The sequence below is a fragment of the Rhinolophus sinicus genome, chromosome 1 (assembly GCF_057876585.1).
Source record: "Rhinolophus sinicus isolate RSI-liver-muscle chromosome 1, RSI-T2T, whole genome shotgun sequence".
Taxonomy (NCBI): Eukaryota; Metazoa; Chordata; class Mammalia; order Chiroptera; family Rhinolophidae; genus Rhinolophus; species Rhinolophus sinicus.
Genome location: NC_142501.1, coordinates 76,169,144 through 76,189,317, shown reverse-complemented (window position 1 = coordinate 76,189,317; position 20,174 = coordinate 76,169,144). Strand labels below are relative to the sequence as shown.

The 20,174-nt window shown below is 32.5% G+C and overlaps 1 protein-coding gene across 3 annotated transcripts in view; it reads right to left on the bottom strand.

The window, feature by feature from the left end:
* The window catches only part of PTPRQ (protein tyrosine phosphatase receptor type Q), a 241,992-nt gene that overhangs the window by 121,174 nt on the left and 100,644 nt on the right, over positions 1-20,174 (bottom strand). For all 3 annotated transcript variants that reach the window (XM_088800966.1, XM_074325366.2, XM_074325367.2), the window contains 7 exons: positions 19,064-19,184; positions 9,574-9,734; positions 8,695-8,840; positions 3,581-3,749; positions 1,858-2,148; positions 1,318-1,593; positions 792-943 (listed from right to left, as the gene is read on the bottom strand). In XM_088800966.1, the coding sequence (XP_088657092.1) occupies positions 792-943; positions 1,318-1,593; positions 1,858-2,148; positions 3,581-3,749; positions 8,695-8,840; positions 9,574-9,734; positions 19,064-19,184 (1,316 nt within the window). The remainder of the gene's footprint in view (positions 1-791; positions 944-1,317; positions 1,594-1,857; positions 2,149-3,580; positions 3,750-8,694; positions 8,841-9,573; positions 9,735-19,063; positions 19,185-20,174) is intronic.

Sequence of the window (20,174 nt, the reverse complement as noted above, 5' to 3'; positions counted from 1 at the left end):
ATTTATCATCAGTAATAAATTGTTATGCATATAATATTGGGGACAATGTTTATTGCAGATTTTTTGCACTCCTCTTGCCATAACTAAATACAAGCATTCAGCTTCAATTTGCCTTTGGGAAAAAAAGGAACACTTCCTTAAAGAAATGCCATGTATTTATTTTGGCAATTAAATGGTGGAAATCATAGAAGTATATTTGAGACCCTTTGTTATATCAGTTCTTTGGGTATTTTTCATTGATCCTGAAACCTAAAAATGGAGGAGGAAAGGGGTGTTTAGTGTTACAAATTAATTAGCATTGAAAGTAAAAGAATAATGATGTATCTTAAAAGACCAATCAGTGTAGGATTATATATTATCTGGGAAGATTACCAGAAGTCCAGTATAAACACTTTTCTGAAAAGGTTAAAACCATTCACTTGGTACTTCTTTTAACTACAAATAGACGTATATTACATTTAAGGTAATAGCAGGTTTTAGTCTGAAAAAAAAGTTTACTGTATACTTTCCAATGTTAACAAATGTTTTAATTATTTCTTAAATTGTAGCTATCTAGAAGCTAAAAATTGTAAGTAAATTGTGGTACGAAATCTTCAGCTTCTGTATCTGGCAAATGTTTTCTGTGTTTTTCCCAAGCATCCTTGAATTGTACAAAAAAAAAAAAAGGTCTTTTTAAAAAGATGTTCCTTGTTTAATTTAAAGCAGTCCATTTTTCTCCCTGTATGTCAAAAGATTTTAATTCAATTTTTGGATTTTTTTTAAGTAAACATATACTGTTATAGTCAACCTACCTTATAAAATACAGTATCAGTTTCATGTTCATGAATTTTAAAACTATATACTTTAACAATACCGCCTGGAACAGGACTTGGGCTCCATTTCAGCCATACAGAGTCTGAAGTGTAGTTGATTAAAGTCAAATTTTGAGGAGGTGCTAAAGGCACTGCAGGAAAACACATTATAAAACTTATAGTCATAATTTTTAACATGCAAATATCATTGTGACTCTAGCTTCCTGAAGACACTTGTTAAGAAAGATTTCTAAAATGATCATATTTTAATTTCAGAAATAAACAGCATAAGTAATTATGTTTTTGTACTTGGAACTCAGTAGTTCCAAAGTAACTTCAAACAGAACACTTTGTTCTGAAGTTCAAATTAAAAAAAAAAAAAATGTTAAGCAAAGTAGATGAAGAGTTGTAAGCCTGTTACAGATAGACAATCAAGTATCCTTTCATTATCCATGCGGTTCCTTAAAAAGAGAGAGCAAGTGCTGCAACAACGAAATCATTTGAAGAAACATGGATTCTGGCTTACCTGACTCATCTGTGTAAAAGAAAAGAATACTGGAAGGACCGAGTCCTTTTATAGTTCTCGCAGCAGCAAAAAAACTATATAATGTAAATGGTGAAAGCTCTTCCAATATTATATAGTTATCAGAAGTAATGACAGAATTATTTTCATTTGGTCCTTGTAAAGTTAAATCATAACTTATTATTGCACCATTTGGTTTTACTGGGGGATCCCATGATAAGAGAACTGAGGTAGAGGAAAGGTTTTTAAAAGTGTTGATTATTGGTGAAGTTTCTGGGACTATAAAAGAAAAAAAGAATATTAAATAAAACAAAAGTGAATTAACATTAAAAAGAAGAGGGTTTAATAAAAATAGGATTTAATTTTATCAGCAGATAATTATTTTAATTTTAAGAAAGAGTTTACTGTGTTCATTGCAAGGCTAATTACTTGAGAACAAACAGAAGCTATATAATTATAAGAATAGTGTTTTCTATCAGAAAGCAATATAAATAAGAGAACACCAATAATCTGCTTAATAGGCAATAAAAGGATTCAGCCTACCATCTTCTTCAGTTTTGATGTGTAGCTGGGCAGTATAGGTGTCAGAGAATCCCTTTTCTGTTGATGGAGTGATTTTTAATATATAATCAGTGTATTTTTCCAGATTATCAAAATACATGCTTGTCTCATACGTAACTAGAGGTGGTCTTACGTGGCGAGGAGTCTGCTGTAAGCTCAAAGAAATATAGTAGAAGACTAGACCATTTGGTTGAGATGGTGGGCCCCAGCTTACATTTATTGCGGTTGACGAAATGGACTCATAAGTCAGGTTTCCAACAAGCCCTTCAGGTACTATGATAGGTAACGTGCAAAATATAAAAATTATCAGTCACCCTAAATAAAATTTAAGTAAATTTACAAGATAATTGTTGAAATGGCATCTGTTACATCATGAGTTCTTAATTTATTTAAATGCAGATGTAGTAAACATTACCTAATATAAAATATTTCTAAATAATTATATTAAAAATCATTCTTAATAAACCTCATCATCTTCAATATGTATGAAAATTGTTTTATATACTATTCTCTTGGATTTTCTATTTTACAAAATGGAAATTATAAATGTGTATATATATACATGTATGTGTGTATGTGTACTCAGATATTTAAATATTTAATAATGAATATTATCTACACAATATTTTTAATTTTTGTCTTCTAAATATTATCCTTATTGTAATATGAGGTCATCTAGGACATCTCACGTGGAACAGTACACAGAATGTGGTTATTATTCATGATGCTATAATAACTGATAAAAAGTTATAGGCTGGTAGAATAAAAATCTTGAGAGAGAGCTGCATTTAAAAAATGCCTGAAACAATACTGACCACATAACTCACTAAAACACTTTTGATAAAGCTCTGTAAACATACATTTTATCATATCTTATTCTGTTGGTTAACTTGTCAACCATTAAAAAGATTGTTCCAACAACAAGGAAAGCATTCACTCCTCATATTTATAGTGCCTGTCAATTTATAATCTTAAAATAATAAACATGAAATTTTACTCTCAGCATAAGTATAGGCCAATACCATTTCTCAATAAGAGACTAGTCATTTAAAAATAAGTGGACAAAAGAAACAACCATAAGAAATAAGCAATGTTCCACGTATCATTGTATTCTGAAAGCTGAAACCTAAAAAAAAAAAACATCAAGAGCCTCAGTCATTATAGTTTCCTGAATATTCATCACAAACAAGATTTGGCAGAAGCTGCATACATGAAACTTCTGGGATTAAAAAAAAGAAAAAGACATTCTGGATATATTAGTAAAAATACAATAAGAACAAAGATGCTGTATACAGTCCTATGTGGATTCAAAGACTGAAACAAAGTAAGTTGCTAAAGAAAAAAAAATGTAGTTTCTAAAGCAAACGGATCAGCATATTAACTATTAGAAAATGCGTTCATATGTGCAACAGTATTTTTCATGCCCAGAAGCAGATCGTCGTGACATCTTTTGAAGCAATAAAAACGATAAAATTTTCATGAATGGATGGTAGTAGTTTTTATGTATAGAAAAGGCTGTTATTATTGTAATAGTTTTATAGCTATGTTAAATGCATTTTCAGACTTCTATAATGACTAGTTAAATGTGCCTAAATAAAATATAGATTTTACTACCAATGCATACAAATAGAAAAAGGTTGTGAAATAATTATAAAGTTTTAAATTAATCCTATTAAAGATTAATAAATGCTTTTCATTTACATACTGTCTTGATCTGTGTATACTTGAACTATGTCACTGCTTTTATTCCCATTTCCAACTGAAGTACTTGCTGTTACCCAAAATGTATAGTAGCTGAATATTGCCAGTTTATCTATTATTGCAGATACGGTCATATTGTCAAAGTCATTGGTTACTTCATGGAGTGTAAAATTCTGAAAAATAAACATATTGTTTTAATTGTTCAGAATATAGTTGTAGTATACATGAACATTTCAAAATAATTATTATCCATGAATTGGTTGTCTCCTTAATTTAATATGTTAATTTTTGAGGAAAATCAACGTAGAGCATTTTTATTGCAATAATTAAACTGGAAATATGTTTGTACTAAAAGAAAAATAGATGGTAGCAGTTTTTATTACAAAATCAACATACAGAGTAGCAAAGTGTAGAAACTCCAAGCTTAGTAATGGAGAACATCCCGGGGGTCAACCTGAAAATGCTACAAATGTGCTGATTATTGTAGGTTTTCATATAAAATACTCAAATATTTTTCAGAACATTGACTATATATTTTAAAGAATTTGGGAGTATCACAAAATTATAATTTTTTTCTTCCTATTAATGATGAAGGAATTATGAGTGGTCACTTCTTTCTAATAACTCAACTGGATATCATTATTTATCAATGGTTTCTCTTTTTTTTCTACAATCACGAGGAGAAAATGGAAGGCACTTAGATGCAGTCTCTTAAATGAAGAGTAAGAGAAATTTTATAATTGTCTGGCCTGACTCCTAGTTATATTTGTCCCAAAGCAGTTTTTGAACTATCAGGGAATTTATGCAATCATTTCCTATCTGAGCACATTTTAAACACAAAAGACAGAAACAAAATCAATACTAAAACAAAAGAAATAGACTTTGCCAAAATATCATGTAGGCAATCAGTGTGAATAATTTTATAATAACGTCCATCTACACAGAAATCTAAATCATTCCAATCCACACAAAGCCCTTAGAGTCCTATAAACCTATATTCAATTAGGGTAGGGTAGTCCTAGAGAAATTATCAATCTCAAAGCTTCTCCTTCCTCAACTATAAATAGGGAATAATCATTTCTGTTTCTCAGAGAACTTTTGAAGATCAGATGATATGAAGAACATAAAGCAATTAATATCGTGTATGGCACATAATTTTAAAAAATGATAATTAATCAATTTAAATTAATAACATAGGATAATCAATTTGACTAAAATTTATAGTTAGAATGGTTCTACAATGTATCAACAAATTAAATACAGCAAGTTTTTGTGGTTCTTTTGCCAGTATTTTGGATTGAGGAGTTGTGGAGGTAAAGAGTGAATGTAATAATGATATACTTCATTTTTGTGGTGACTTATTTAGGAATAGACAAGTAAAAACAATGTAACAATCTCACACAAAATACAGTCTGTGATCTTTAATATCATCCAACATGTCTACTTTACACATGAAATAACTGGTTTATATAAAGTATTGCTTAAAATATTAATGCAGGTTTTTTGTATAACTTTTAATTTTTCTTTGTTATAGAATTTATTCTGATTACCTATGACCTTGGTACCAATTAAACAACAAATTATTCTGAATTACCCAGAAGTCATTCATGCTGAGTGTGTGCAAACATGCATAGACATGCAACAAATTAAAAATTAGATCGATTATCCAGATTATTTCATTCATCTATTTATTCTTGGAAAAGACATTTTATGGCTCAAATTATTTAATTAAGGCTTCTTACTTTTCTGTGTATGTAGTCTGAAGGTATTTAGTAAAAACATTTCAAATTTAATTAATTAACCAGTATTTATTTAGCACTATTTAATATAATAAGGCTATGTCAGGCACACAGAAGAGACATAACATGTGAGGTATGATAAAAAAACATGGTGAATGTTTACATTAAAAAAGTTTATTACAGTAAAAGACACATTGCCATTAATCCCCCTCATTAAACTCCCCCTCTCTTTGAACACACTTAACCCATCGTTCTTGCCACTTTCTGAAGCAGTTCTGGAAGTCCTTTTTCATGAGTGTCTTTAGTTGCACTGTCATGGCTGTCTCGATGTCCTCAATCGATTTAAAACATTTACCTTTTATGGTCATTTTGACCTTGGGGAAGAGACAGAAGTTGCACAGTGCCAGATCCGGTGAATAAGGTGGATGAGGACACATCATAATGTTTTCATGTGACAGAAATTGTCATACACCATAAGTGATATGTGACATGAAGCCTTTCTGTTGTGTTCACAAAATACAGTGAATACTACTGCCGAGTGCCATCCAACGGAAAGGCAGGGATCTTCAATACGGGAAGCAGTGTGTGGAACCTTAGTAACAGTGTGTGACAGTTTCAACTTGTTCGGTGTAGGCAGTCAGGTGTGAGCTATGGTTGAGAGAAGGTGTGTTTTAGAAGTGAAGTGTGCCATAAATCATCCTCCATCATAACAACGCTCCATGTCACACATCGCTTATGGTATATGGCAATTTCTGTCAAATAAAAACATTACGGTGTGCCCTCATCTACCTTATTCCCTGTATCTGACACTGTACAACTTCTGGCTCTTCCCCAAAGTGAAAATGACTATGAAAGGTAAATGTTTTGAATCGATTTAGGACATCGAGGCAGCCATGACAGAGTAACTGAAGACACTCATGAAAGAGGACTTCCCACACTACTTCAGAAAGTGGCAAAGACGATAGGTTAAGTGTGTTCAAAGCGAGGGGGAGAATTTGGAGGAGGATTGGTGGCAATGTATCTTTTACTTTTAATTTTTTTTATTTAAACATTCGCTGTATTGTTTGATAACACCTCAGAAGTGGGTACAAAGTAAAATGCAGAAGAGTTAATACACTATACAAAAAACAATGTGCAACAATTGAAGGAAAAACAAGATGGATTGCCAAGTAGTAGTGGAGGGATTAAATTCCCCAAAATAAGAAGGAAAGATCATTTCACTAGAAACGTAAGTGCTCCACAATTATAACTAAGTACTGAAAATAACGTTGGTCTATAATAATAATTTACGTTCCTTCAATTAAGATATTTATTGAGCATTAAACCTATGTATGATATAGTACCAGAGGACTTCAGGGTATGGAAAGGTAAGTGCCACATTACCCTTTTCTTCAAGTTGTTTGCTATGGCTTAAGGGCGCTAAGACAAGCAGCAGATACCAGAAAGAGGAAGCAGAAGATGATGTGCCTTCCATGAGATATTCTACACAGTTTAGTGGGGAAGAGAAAGAAAAGGGGAAGAAAAAAAGCTATACGCTTGTTCTGCTATATAATTTCGATTTTAAGGATTTCTTCTATCAACCCAAAATAGAAAATTAAGTAGTGAAGATTTTTGATGCTACATTTAACATTAACCTTAGGAATAAACTAATGCATGGATGAACTTTTAGTGATATGTGAAATGTTTTAACATCATTAGTCTGTGCCTTCTTGAAGCTGTCACACTTAAAAGCATTCTTTAGATTATTTAATAAAAGATCACATTTTCTAAGATAGATGAATTACAAATGGGATCATACTACATATCCAGGTTTGAATAGGTAGGTTTATAAGATCATGTTGAAACCATAGTTAGATATTTACACTTGATTATTTAAACGTGGACAAAGAGAACCAAAATAGAACCATGTATAATCCATAAAGTAAATTGTACAGAGGCAAAAGCTTTGCAGAACTACTGACACCACCTTGCAATATTTTTGTTAAATGCACGAACAAATTAAAATCTGCAACTTGAATAACTACTATGACATAATGACATTGTAGAATTAATAAACAGCATTGTGGTTAAATAATAATAAATTGCACACTAATCCCCCATTCCCTCGCACAAATAGAGCAGAACAAAAAGGTGCAGCAAAAATTGCCTGGTGTACAGAGTAGGAAACAAAGAAAAACAATGCGTTTTTCTTACACAACTCCACTCTTAGTGGGCCTTGAACAGAATTTAAAAACCAAACAAACCTCTGGACTTTCTTTTACTCATCAGTGGGTTAGTCCTGAGACAGCCTGCAAAGTTTTGCTCTGACCCTATTCATTAGTGTAAGCTGCAGCACAGATGCATTACAGCAAGTTATACTTTAGTCCCTGAGATTGCTGCTCACAACAGCTAACTCTAGTGACTAAATTGGGTTCAATCACAAATAGAATTAATCAACTTGTAATGACTAAGACTTATCTATCTCTATTCTCCTGCTTAAAAGCATACGAAGAAGGAAGAATGCCCAGAGGCATAATCAACACACAGTCAGTGGTTTCTATCAGTAAGGTACATATTCTGTAAATTGCAGGATTTCTTCTAAATCAGTGTTTTGCAAGTTATATTCCAGCTTTCCCCATTCCTGATTCAATCACTCCAATTCCAATTTTATTCTTTTCTTATACTAAGGTACTATGAAATATTTAGGTTGGAGAATTAAGAAATTCTACTGAAAAAAATTAAAATACTTCTCTAAATGAAATGCATTTTAGCTACTTTCATGACTAATTTCATCCATATCCCAGAAAGTGCCCATGTGCAAACTGTATAACCCTAAACCCTTCCAAGTTAAATAACTACATTTCTAGTGATTTCATTATATTTGATACTGCTAATAATAGTAATAGTAGTGATAATAACCCCTCCTGCTAACATTAAAAACATTTTTAAAAATGAAGAAAAACACACAAACACATCCGAACATGAAATTATTTATATTGTATACAAACAAAAGGAATTTTTTTTTAGTTGAGAAATAATTAATGGTAAATGAAATTATAGATTCTCTAAAGAACACTTCTTGGAGGAGTGGAATTGAAGGCCATATTTATGTACAGAATTTTAAGTAGGTGGCAGCTTCACTGTTGGTAATATATTTGAAGCTAATACAGAAGTGTGTGTGTGTGTGTGTGTGTGTGTGCGCGCGCGCATAGATAAGATAGATAGATTACAATGTATCTGACATTTCTCCATCACATTTTTCTATGTCAATGGAAGTTTTATAAAATGTCTATGCATAATTATCAACATATGGTAACTTTTTCTATCATGCCAAGTCTATATCATCACCAACAAAACTGAAGGATGTAAATAAAGAACTAGGAGAAAACTCAGGTCTTACCTGTATGAAAGTACCTGAAGTATTTCTGTAATAAACAGAATAATATTGTATAACCCCATTAGGTTTTGAAGGAGGCGTCCAAAAGAGAATTATTGATGAAGAACTGAGATTTGCATAATGAACATCTTTGGGAGGATCATTTGGTGCTATTAAAAAAAAAAAAAAAAAAAGAAAAAGCAATTGAACAAAAAACTGTACTTGTGACTCCAAATGTCTGAAATGTACTAAATTTTACCTGCCTTTGGTAAGTGATAATTATTTTTCAAAAAAAACCCTTAGATTGTAATCACATCTAACTACAAGTCAGAAATGAAATCCATAAGGCTCATTGGGCATCTCTTGTGTACTCTAACTATAGCAATATCGAAGCAAAGCACAATTAGGTTTCTGAGTCTTATAACACTATCCCAGTTCTAAAACATGCCTGCTGCCCTGGATTTGAAAACAACCTTATATCAAGTTTCCAATAGTGAATATGTAATATGAATTTCTAACAACTTAGAATTTTAAAATAGAATAGTAGAGGACAAAGGCAGAGAGCTGACTTCATGCACTTTATTTTGTTTCATTTAACAAACCCATAAAGTGCTAACTAAGTGTCTAGTTCTATGCTGAGTGCATTTACAAATATAAACTCATTTAACCCTAACGAGAACCCTGTGAAGTAGATTCTATATTGTTTCCATAATATAGATGGTCAAATGAGGCACAGAGAGATTAATTAACTTTTCCAACATCACAGGGCTGGAAAGTGACCAAAAGGCAATTTTGCATCTAACCGATGACAGATATTAGGGTTAATAATACATTTTTACATTGAATACTTGTTTTGTTTGAGTAGGATATTCTTTTATTTAGCCTACATGGAAAAGAACTCACCTCCTTCAGGTGTTCGAAAGTTAATGATATTGCTTCTTATTTTCCCATCACCAAATCTGGTGCTAGCTGTTACATATGCACTATATTCAACATGATAGTCCAAATCTGAAAACTCTAATGATGTTTCAGTTACATTAATAGTTTTAAATGATGATCTATCCCTGAGAGAGAAAGAAAGAGATTTTCCTGTATAATGGGCTTTTAAATTAAATATTACATGTACATTTTGAGTGTAAGTACATTAAAAATAAACATTTATGCACAGAAATTTATTAATCCAGACTAATAGAATAAAGATGTCACTTTATCCTGAAACGTTGAAACAAGTGAATTTCAGAATAATACAATAAACTTCTTTTGTTTTCAAGCATATTCAGTAATTCAATCAAGTGATAATAAGATATTCATATTAGTATTTGCTAGGACTGATATTTTTTTTCCGAGTTAAAGTTAAATTTTAATTTTTTAAAGACATACCCATAAAAAGACTGTTTGTGCTTACCTTGAATAAGAACATAAAATGGTGAAATGGTCTTTAACAAGATAATACACACGGCTAGGACTGATTTTAATGGATCTCTAATAATACTGTATATTCAAGGTATATAGCGTTCTTTTCATACCAATGTTTTAGTTGTTCAAATATTTGTTCTTTTTAAGTGTTGGGAAAATCTTATTTATACTATATATTCATCAAACTCATTTTCATATATTGTACAGAAGTAACATTTACCTCAGACAAATTCTTATAAATAAATAGTAAATATCTGAATAGTAGTATCTAAAATATCAAGCCAGTGGGTTATTCTTTATTTAAGTAGAAACAAGACTGAAAATAATGTACATATAACATATAGGAAAGAAAAAAAGTACAGCTCGCATCTCTCACTCAAAATCTTAAAATATTTAAAATGTCAATCTAGAAAAGAAAATAAATATTGACTTAAAACTCTCCAAGTGAGTACCAAAATCCCAGAAGGGGAAAAAAGTCTAAAGAACAAAATATTGCTAAGTAAAAGAGCACTATAATTATTTTATTTCGGCCATGTTAGCTCATGGTTTTGAATTGGGTATAGATTAGAACATAAATTAAAGAATTAACATGTATAGAGAGGTGCTAAAAACTATGCATTTAAAAAAGAAATCTAGATTTTAAGAGCAATAAAATTAATAATTAAAGAATTTAGATAAGAAAATATGATCAATAGCACAGAAAAGTTATATATCTCATACAATCTCATTTTTTTCTCCTTGAGAAACACAAGGTATCCAAGAAGTAAATGGAAATTCCCTCCGAAGATAAAATGCTTTCTCTTCACTATTGAAATATTTGAATTCTTGAATCAATAAAAGGAGTAATAGATTTTAAGTAAATTAAGGCTATCCACAGAGATACATTTCTGAAAAATAGTTGGAAAGCTTACCATAGTGAGAAAAATAAGGATTTGAGAGTATGCTATTGGCGATAGGCAGCATTAGCCAGGCAATTCAGCATTTCGAAACAGTTTCATCAGACATCCTTTTTCAGTTCAGGGAGAACTTTCTTTGACTTCACTGAAACTATGGGAGAGGATCTCTTCAAATTCTTAATGCTGTAGCTATTAGTCTCAGAGAAAGATGCCTTGTCATAGAAAGTTTACCCAATTCCATAGTCATGTTATTAGAACACTGCAATATAGCTAATCCAATTCAGATCTCTAAAACTATGAAATAAGCTAAAGTAATCTAATTATATTATATCTATTTTTAAAATCCCTTTATAGCATATTTTTTCAATGCTATCTGCTGCCTTGCATCACCTTCTTACTCTAATATTCACAGCAAAATATTGTAGATAAGTATCTGTCTTCACTAAGAAAAACCCCAATTATGTTCTATAGATAGTGCGGAATCAAGGCAATTATCTGAAAAATTCAGGTCAAAAACAAATTTTGTCTCACATATCTATATATTTCATTAAAAATAAGATAGTCTTTATAAAAATACGTAAACAAATTCAATAATTTTCCTCAGTTAGCACATATATGAATATGGTGTCTACCTCTATCCTGATTTACCTCCAAAGACTATAAAATAGTGCTAACAAAAATTTTCAGATACTAATATGTCTTCTTTGTTTGGGGTTTGTTTGCTTTTCTTTTGGAGTTTAGGATTGTGGCTGATATTTTAATGACTAAGGTAGAAAAATATCTGAGCATAAATAGGCTTCTATTGAAATGTCACCTTCTGATGACTAGAGAATGTTATCTTAGTTAGGTAAGAGCTGGTTCGCCATAACACTGAAAACCAAGGAAAATGGAAAGGAGAGAGAAGAGATACTGCCCCTAAGTTTCTGGCTCCATCTTCCTTGCTCTTATGCTGTTGCCAGATTGGAGGAAACACACATTAACCTCTGGGCTGAAGCCTGAGCTCTCTGCTCTCTGAAGAGGGATCTCAGTGAGGAATTTTGCAGTTCAGAGGGGTCACTCCCTGCCATGCATGAGAAACCCAACTTTGACACTGCTATAATCAGCTATTACTTCTGGTTTGAGCTGGTTTCGTTTTATGATCTCTCTTTTGTTCGTATTAGTTTTAAAATATTATAATAGGATTGTTTTGTGTTTCATTATTATGTTTTATTTTAGACAAGTAAGATACAGCCACTATCAAAATAGAGAGGCAAAGCAGTAAATAATTATAAAACATTCATTAATAACAAGGTGATCTCCTTAAGGATAAGCACAGTAACTTATTCCCCTAGTGGCTAAGCGAAAAGGAGAAAGAAACGAGGAAATAAATTGGTAGTGATCAAAGCGTAGAAAAGGAAAATAAAGCAATAGACCCTAAAGATGCAGGAAATTGTTCACTAGAAAGCTACTTTGTTAGATTTGAGAGTACAATAGGGAGTTGACTAAGGTGGAGGGAGAAAGAGAGCAGGCCCATCTGACAAAGTAGGTCTAACTCTTACATAACCAAAGTCAGAAGCTGTATAGAAATGGAGGGAATGTAAATGTCACACAATATTTACCCTCTAAAATAGATAATTTTCAACATCAGTCGAACCTCCTAATCAGTGCAAATTTTCAAACAGAGAAAACTTGAGGGGAGTCCTCAGTGCAGTCATTTTAATGATTTAATTCTAGACACTTATTACAACATTTTTAAAGCTACTTTGAATTTGAGAAGTCTAAAGAATTTGAATAACTTTGAAATTATTCTGAAAAAAATATATGATGCAGGTTTTGGTTTTTGGTTTTTGTTTTAGTTTTAGTTTTTTGTCTACACTCATTGATAACACCAAGACAATGTCTTGGGTGGAGATTAATGGAGTTTTTAACATGAACTTATTTCCTAGTTAATTCTTTTTTAAAAAAAAAAAAAACAGGCTATAAAGGAAATTCTAGAGAATAACAACAGTTTCTTTGCTCTGCGTAACCAATTCCTGTGCTCATCTCTTATCACATCAAGACCATGCCAGGCAGCAAATGCCTATGAGAGTCATGAATACCAAAACCACATGGGAAACACATAAATTTTCCCATGTGGTATTGGTATTCATTTCCATAAACATGAACATAAATGGTTTTTCACACATAGTTTGAGACCCTTCAAAAGGTCATGGTCTTAATTCTATCTATTATACATCATTTGATATTTTGCTCCAGGTAGACAATCTAACCTGAAGATACATCCATCCCTGTTCATTTCTATGAATTTATTTCCTCCTGTTCCAGTATACTCAAGACACACGGCCATCTTGCTGTTGTCCACACCAAGTTTCTCGCTGTTAAACACCTCTAGTGAAATTATTTGAGCTCTTACATCCAGTTTGTTATGTCTGGACTTTTCAGTCACATATGACAATAAATTCCTATTTTTGATTAAGCCAATTTAGGTTGGGTATAGTCATTTGAAATTAAAAGAATCTTGACTAATAACTATTCCTGTTCTTTCAACAATTTCTCATATACATCCATCCTGAGTATTTCTGCCACCCTCCCTAAACAAGCTCTACATTGTCCATATGTTATTTAAATTGTGGGAATCAGTAGTCCAATTGGTTTATACATGAAATAGTGTAATAATTCTCTCATAATGGATACAGTCCATCAACTACTGTAGACCAATATAAAGCCAGTGATTTCTTTTTTGCTAGAAATATCTCATATGACTTGATGCAACAAGCTTAAATTGTTATTACTCCATAAGTCTCTATCACAAATGCTTTTATCAAAGTAAGACTTCCCAAAGTCTTTAAGTATACTGCTGAGATTTCAGAACAAATGCCAATTATAACACTTATTGCTACTGATGTGAAAAAAGCATGGTATGGGAATAAGACAAATCTGGGTATGATTTCTGATGCTGTCACCTTCTAGCTACATAACCTTAAATTACTCCTTAACCTCATTAAGACTCATTTTCCACAACTCTAAAATGAGAATAATATTTTCTGTTTATGGTATTTTTGTGAAAAATAAATAAAAAAATATAGAAGAAACCAAATACAACTTCTATCCCCAAATGGTAACTATTCTACTATCCCTTTTGAGTCTGTAGCTCTCCAACACATTTTGTTCCCCAAATCTGTAATGCAAGGGAATCACAATCTCTCCCAGCTTTGTGCATTTCACAAATGAAATGAAGAGACCCCCAAAACCGAGGGTTTAAAAGTTTGAGACCCAGACAAGCAAAACAAATGACTAAAAAGACTGGTTTTAAAACAGGGTGTGGTGGGAACTGTGGTAAACTGCAGGGTAAAGACAGCCTTTATTTAACGCCAGCCGCTTTCTATCCTGAGGAATATGGCAAAAATATTCTGATTTTTGTAAGAAACAAAGGAACCTGAAGTTTTACTAGGTATCGACTCATTTTCAAATGCTGACAGACTTGTATTCCGAATTGATGAACAGTGTGTATGCAGGTCCAGCAAAGCAAGAGTGGTCCACAGGTAGCTTACTCGTGACCTTAACGCTCAAGTTCATCCAAGTCATTCATTAAAAATGACTGGCAAGAAAGAGCTGAGACACAGTTTGTAACATCCCATTAGAAACCTCCAGTTAAAGGATCACGACCACCCTTCTACACCACTCCCTCTATCTGTGCTTGTGTCACTCATCATCACAATCTGGCCCCAATAGTCCATGCCTGCAATGGTATTTACCATCTTCTTGATGCAATTCATCCATGCTTTCTCCAAGCCTTCAAAAAGTTTCCACTGAGATGTTCTCCTGAATTACGAATCTATCTTTTACTACCTTCATTCCAAAATGGGAGTTAAATTCAGGAAATTTGAAATGGGCCTCTTCCCATTCTGATTATTGATCTATAGCATACTCGTATGCTTAAACCATTAAGTAGTTTTAATAGAGTAAAAATCATTTAGAAAAATGGAAGAAACAGGACTGAGAATCCTTTGTAGCATGTGGAAGGCCATTTTCAAAGATAAGCTTTTTATTACAGAGAAAATTATTTGGCTAATGACATTTAACAAAAAACTGCATTAAAATTATTTTGACTTCCTAATATATTGCTCAGTATTTTAAATTTTTTCACATGGACGTATTTTATCTCCAATTAGTCTACAACCATTTTACGTTTCTATCTCCCCACAGAGTTTAATAAACATTTTTCAGACTGACTGATTTAAAATTGCTTCTCATAATTACTGCTAAGAAAACTGAAAAACATTTCAAAGCCGAGGTCTGTAAATAACTTAGAATTTTCAGCCTCACTTTCATTCCACAGTCTTTTAGCTAAACCTTATAGGGCATTCACTCAGAAGTTTAACAAACAACAGATAAAACTACTGTTAAATTTTACTGACAATTTAGAAATAAAATTGCTACACAAATCCATGTTGAATTCAACTATAAGGTAAATAAGTAAGCTTTATATCAGTTTACTAGAACACCTCAATCCAAAGTTGTATTGGAAGAGTAAGCTTGCAGTGTTCTAACAAAAATTCATTTATTTAATGATTGTTGCTCTAGAAATATAAGGATCACGTATAATTTGAAAACATAAAAGTATAATTTATCAATGTAACTGAGGAAAAATGCTACTCTACCATATTGCTAGGTGATAAAAGTTATTTCACAAAGCAAACTTTAAAAGGAAAAATTAATTTAAAATGCAATGAGTTAAAGCAGATTTCTCTGGAAATTTTAAAATATCTTTGTATATACTTTATTATCATTAATATATATTTCAGTCTGTTGTAGACACTATTCTTGAACATGTTAACACATTTTTCCTTTTTGTTCTTTCTTTACGTGCTCTTACTCTCTTCAATGCAAGGCATTCATTTTCTGAAAGAGTATCATTACTCTCATGGCAGAAATTCAAAGAGAAAAAGTCAGTACTTAACTTTTTAACTCTTAAAATATACTCTCCATTCAACAAATATTGTTTCAATTATGAGCCAGGCAGTTATCTGTCCTAGATATAGCAATGAACAAAGTAGGTTTTAAAGCAGGTCTCTCTCTCTCTCTCTCTCTCTCTCTCTCTCTCTCTCTCTCTCTCTCCCTCTCTCTCTCTGTAAAATAAAACCAAGTTTTGCTGAGGGAATAGTGTTTTCTACATTGTCTTTATACATCAAGAGTTACTCCTAGATGAGTTGAGACCATCGAGTTTTATAAGTCGTGGTGTAAAAAGGAAGGAGTATACATTTCCTTCAATCAAGAAAAAAAAATAGCCTTGCATTGCTAAGAAAAAGTGAGAGGAAAGGACAACGCAGTCAGACTGTACAGTATCCCAGGGTCTTAGGGTGAGGGTAGAGTGGTAAAAACACCCAGATAGGTTTGTGAAGGAAATCCCAGCGTAAAGGGATCACTCTTTCTTTTCAGGATGGAGAGGAAAACGGCAAGCCTCTCAGAAAAATATCTGTCTTCAATATAGGACCATGTCCAGCAAGACCTACGGCTCCTCTAGTGGACCATGCACAGCGAGGGAAGGGTATGGAAGTCACCTTCCCATCCTGCACACTGCAGATGGACACGAAGAAAACAACCGGGAATCTGAGGGTTCAGACAGACATGCTAAGAGATGCAGGGTGCTAGAATAAGCCTGTGGCTGGATTAAGGATAAAACAGCAAGTAAGAATGCTGGAAATAGAAGCTATGACTGCAGGTCAAGGCCAGAATGATTGCCCAAAAGCCAGGCAAGATGAGCCACAATATCACAAACTTGAAATTCCCTCAGCCCACTTTCATTGGCTTCCCCTGTACCTACAATCCATCTGAGGAAGTGACACAGAAAAGGAATGCTCCTCAAAAAAAGAAAGAAAAAGCACTTTTGGGGAGTTGAACTTCAAATTAAATATTTACACAAAAGAAATTGAACTAAACCCAGAGAGAATGAGAAATGAATGCGTTACCTTGAATCAGCACCCTCACTGCCCACACCAACATTGCCAAAAAACACAAAGAATCAGTTACAGAAAATAAAAAGTCATGTTTTATACAACATCCGAATTCATAGAAAGCATACAAAATTCTAGTCTTGCTAGTATTCTTGAAAGGTATCATAATGTATATAAGTGCCATGACTTATTATCAACAAATCCTGCTATCTTTATAAAATTCAGAAGTAAAAATAGATAAAGTAGAATTAGAGCTCAATTCCTAGAGTAGGTGGCTTCTATCAACTCTAACAGTTCATTCCCAGAGAGGTATGATCACTGCATAGGGAACGACGTCGTTCTTACAGTGCAGAGCTGGAAACCCCAGCCAGAAAAATCTTGATTCTCACTTTTATTAACTTACTACACTTTCATTTTTTTTAATTCAGTAAAACTGTCAAAATCTTGTAGTCATCATTCTTCATTAAAAAATCTAGAAGTTATCACTGATTCATCTCTTTTTGCATCCCTACAACCAATCCATCACCAAGTACTGACAACTCTTCATGAAAGTATCTCAAAGCTGCCCATTTGTCTTTTCTATTGCCAATATTATCTATTGCCCAGACTACTAAAATAGTATCTCTATGAGTATCCCTGCTAAAATGTTTGCCCTCTACAATTCATTGTCCATAAAGCATCCAGGGTGCTTGAAATTCTCCAATAATTCCCATTATTGTTAAAATGAAATCCTTACTATGGATTTGCTCCTGACCTTTGCCTGCCTCCTACTCCCCAGTATGACTCTCCTCTGTCTCTCTTGCCCCCAGCAGCACTGATCTCCTTTCTGGTCTTCCAAATGGCAAGCTGTGCTTGCCCACACAGACTGTGCAGTTGATCTTCCTTCTTCCTGGAAAACTCCACCTTACAAATCTTTCCATGACAGGAAGCCTTGTCCTCCTCAGATCACAAGTCAGTGTCTGAGTATTTCCCCAAGTATCCCATCAAAAGTAGCCCTCTTTCCCATGACTTTCCCTCATTTGTTTGTTTATGGGTATATAATCCAGTTATCCCTTTAGAATGCCAGCTCCTTGAGGTCAGGGGTCTTATGTGTGTTTTCTTCACAGATATATAGGTACTCTATCAATATTGTTGAATGAAGAAATGAAAATGTATATATGAATGAATATGGTAACAGAGGGAAATGGTTACCTTTTTCCCAGTCACATCTCTCATGTCACTCCCAATATTGCCATGACTAGGCAAAATGACTAGGAATAATGCAATGAATAACATAGGAGATATAGTTCTACAGAGCAGTATGCAAAGAGTTTAAAGAGAGATTGGAAAAAGAAAAATCTTAATTTAGGAGAAAGAGTAGATTTCTTTACTATGTTACAGCCTCTCAATGCTGGATCTTCTAAATCAGGAATCTAAAAGTAAAAAATGCCTATGTCCTATAAAACCTTGTGTAAACTGTATTTTCTGAGTTGAGATATTTAAAATGTATCAGGAAATATGTTACATAAATGACGAATCCTTTTAAGAGTATTTCCAATAGATCAAAGTGACGATTTTCATCTATTAAGCTTTCATGAAGCAGTATAGCCATGTTGTTAATTGACATGAAATGTATTATAAGAGTTCATGCTTTTTCACAACTGAAGCATAAACATGCAATCAGGTAAAGGTGATTAGAAAAAAAAGAAATAAATCCACTGCTTACATTTCAGTGGAAAACTGATCTTAACAGATTACTGAAAAATATATACTATAGTTAAATTTTATCTAAAACTTAGTTAAAATTATTCTGCTTAAAAAGATAGTAATTTAGAAAATGTCTGTGTAAAACGCTAGAAGAGTTTAAAATTATATACTGTATTCACACAAGTTGGTCAGTCAATAACTTTTAAAAGCACAAATACAGTATAATTATGCATATTACACAACTATATTTGTTTTAATTACAAAAATTATATCCTATGACTATGCTTGGACCTTTATATGAGAAAAATTTGTTTCTTAATAAAAACATATTAACTAGGCTATTAATAATCAGGTTCCTAATGCGGTATCGCATTCTAAAGTAAAAAAACTACATTCCTATTATGTTACAGATTAATACTTGTTCTCAGAACTATTTCCAAAAGAGAAAAAAAAAATTCTTACCAGACATAAACTGTGTAATAGAGGATAATTCCATTTGGCTCCAGGGGTGGTTGCCATGACAACTTCATCGTGACACCAGACAACTGTTTAACAGAGAAGTCTTGGGGGGGAGAATCAGGAGCTGAAAAGTTAGAGTACAGGATAATACATTTTATTAAACATACATGAAGAAGGTTAAAATGAAAATGCAAAATTTTTATTATAAATTTTCCAGTAAATGAATCAGGTACAGAGCTGTTTGCCATGGGCATGGGAACCTGATTGTTTACTCTCAAAATGAGATGATAAAAGAAGATTTTGCATGGTGGTGTAAGAACATCTGTTTCTGTGATTCAATGGAAAAAAATATTTCATGAGAAAAAAGAACAAGGGGTATGTCACAGTGATTCACCTACTATTCCAGTACAGCTTGGTAAATTATCACCCTCTAATAAAAATAAAACTATGGAGTGAATAAATATAATATATAGTTAAAGAGCTCCCCCAAAATAAAAATAGGTGGGAAAAAAATCACACAACCAAGTGGGAAAGTGATAAGCATAGCATTGAGAAGCAGTTAAAATGACTGACCTCACAAATAAAAACGTCTTCAATTGCAGTTGTGTCAATAAAATGTAAAATAATATCAAAATCTGGTCACTGAGTTTTGAAATTGAGTGGTTTCCAAAGGAAGCAATAATGTAGCACATAAACAGGAAAATACAGTTTGGGGTCGATTAGTTCTGCTATAAGAGTATAGGAGTCAAATACTTTAGCCATTCTGCATTGTGTAAGCACTAAAAAAAAATTACTGTAAACTAGTTAGCTAAGTTTATATTTCCATTTACATAAAACATTTAGAATGCATTTCTCAACTGCTGTGTAACAGCACAGTAATATCTTCGAATATTAATATATAACTTTTTGCATATAAAAGGGTATAAATTACTAAAACTTGGGTAATTATTATAATAATACATGGAAAGTGAACTCACATGAAGCTAACAGAAATTCTGAGAATTTGTTTAGATCTTCAATGTTAATTTATAGATTAGTACAAGTACAGATCACTTTTTCCAATAATTTGGAAAAAATGCTATCTGAATTATCTTAATTTTTAAAATTTTCTGAG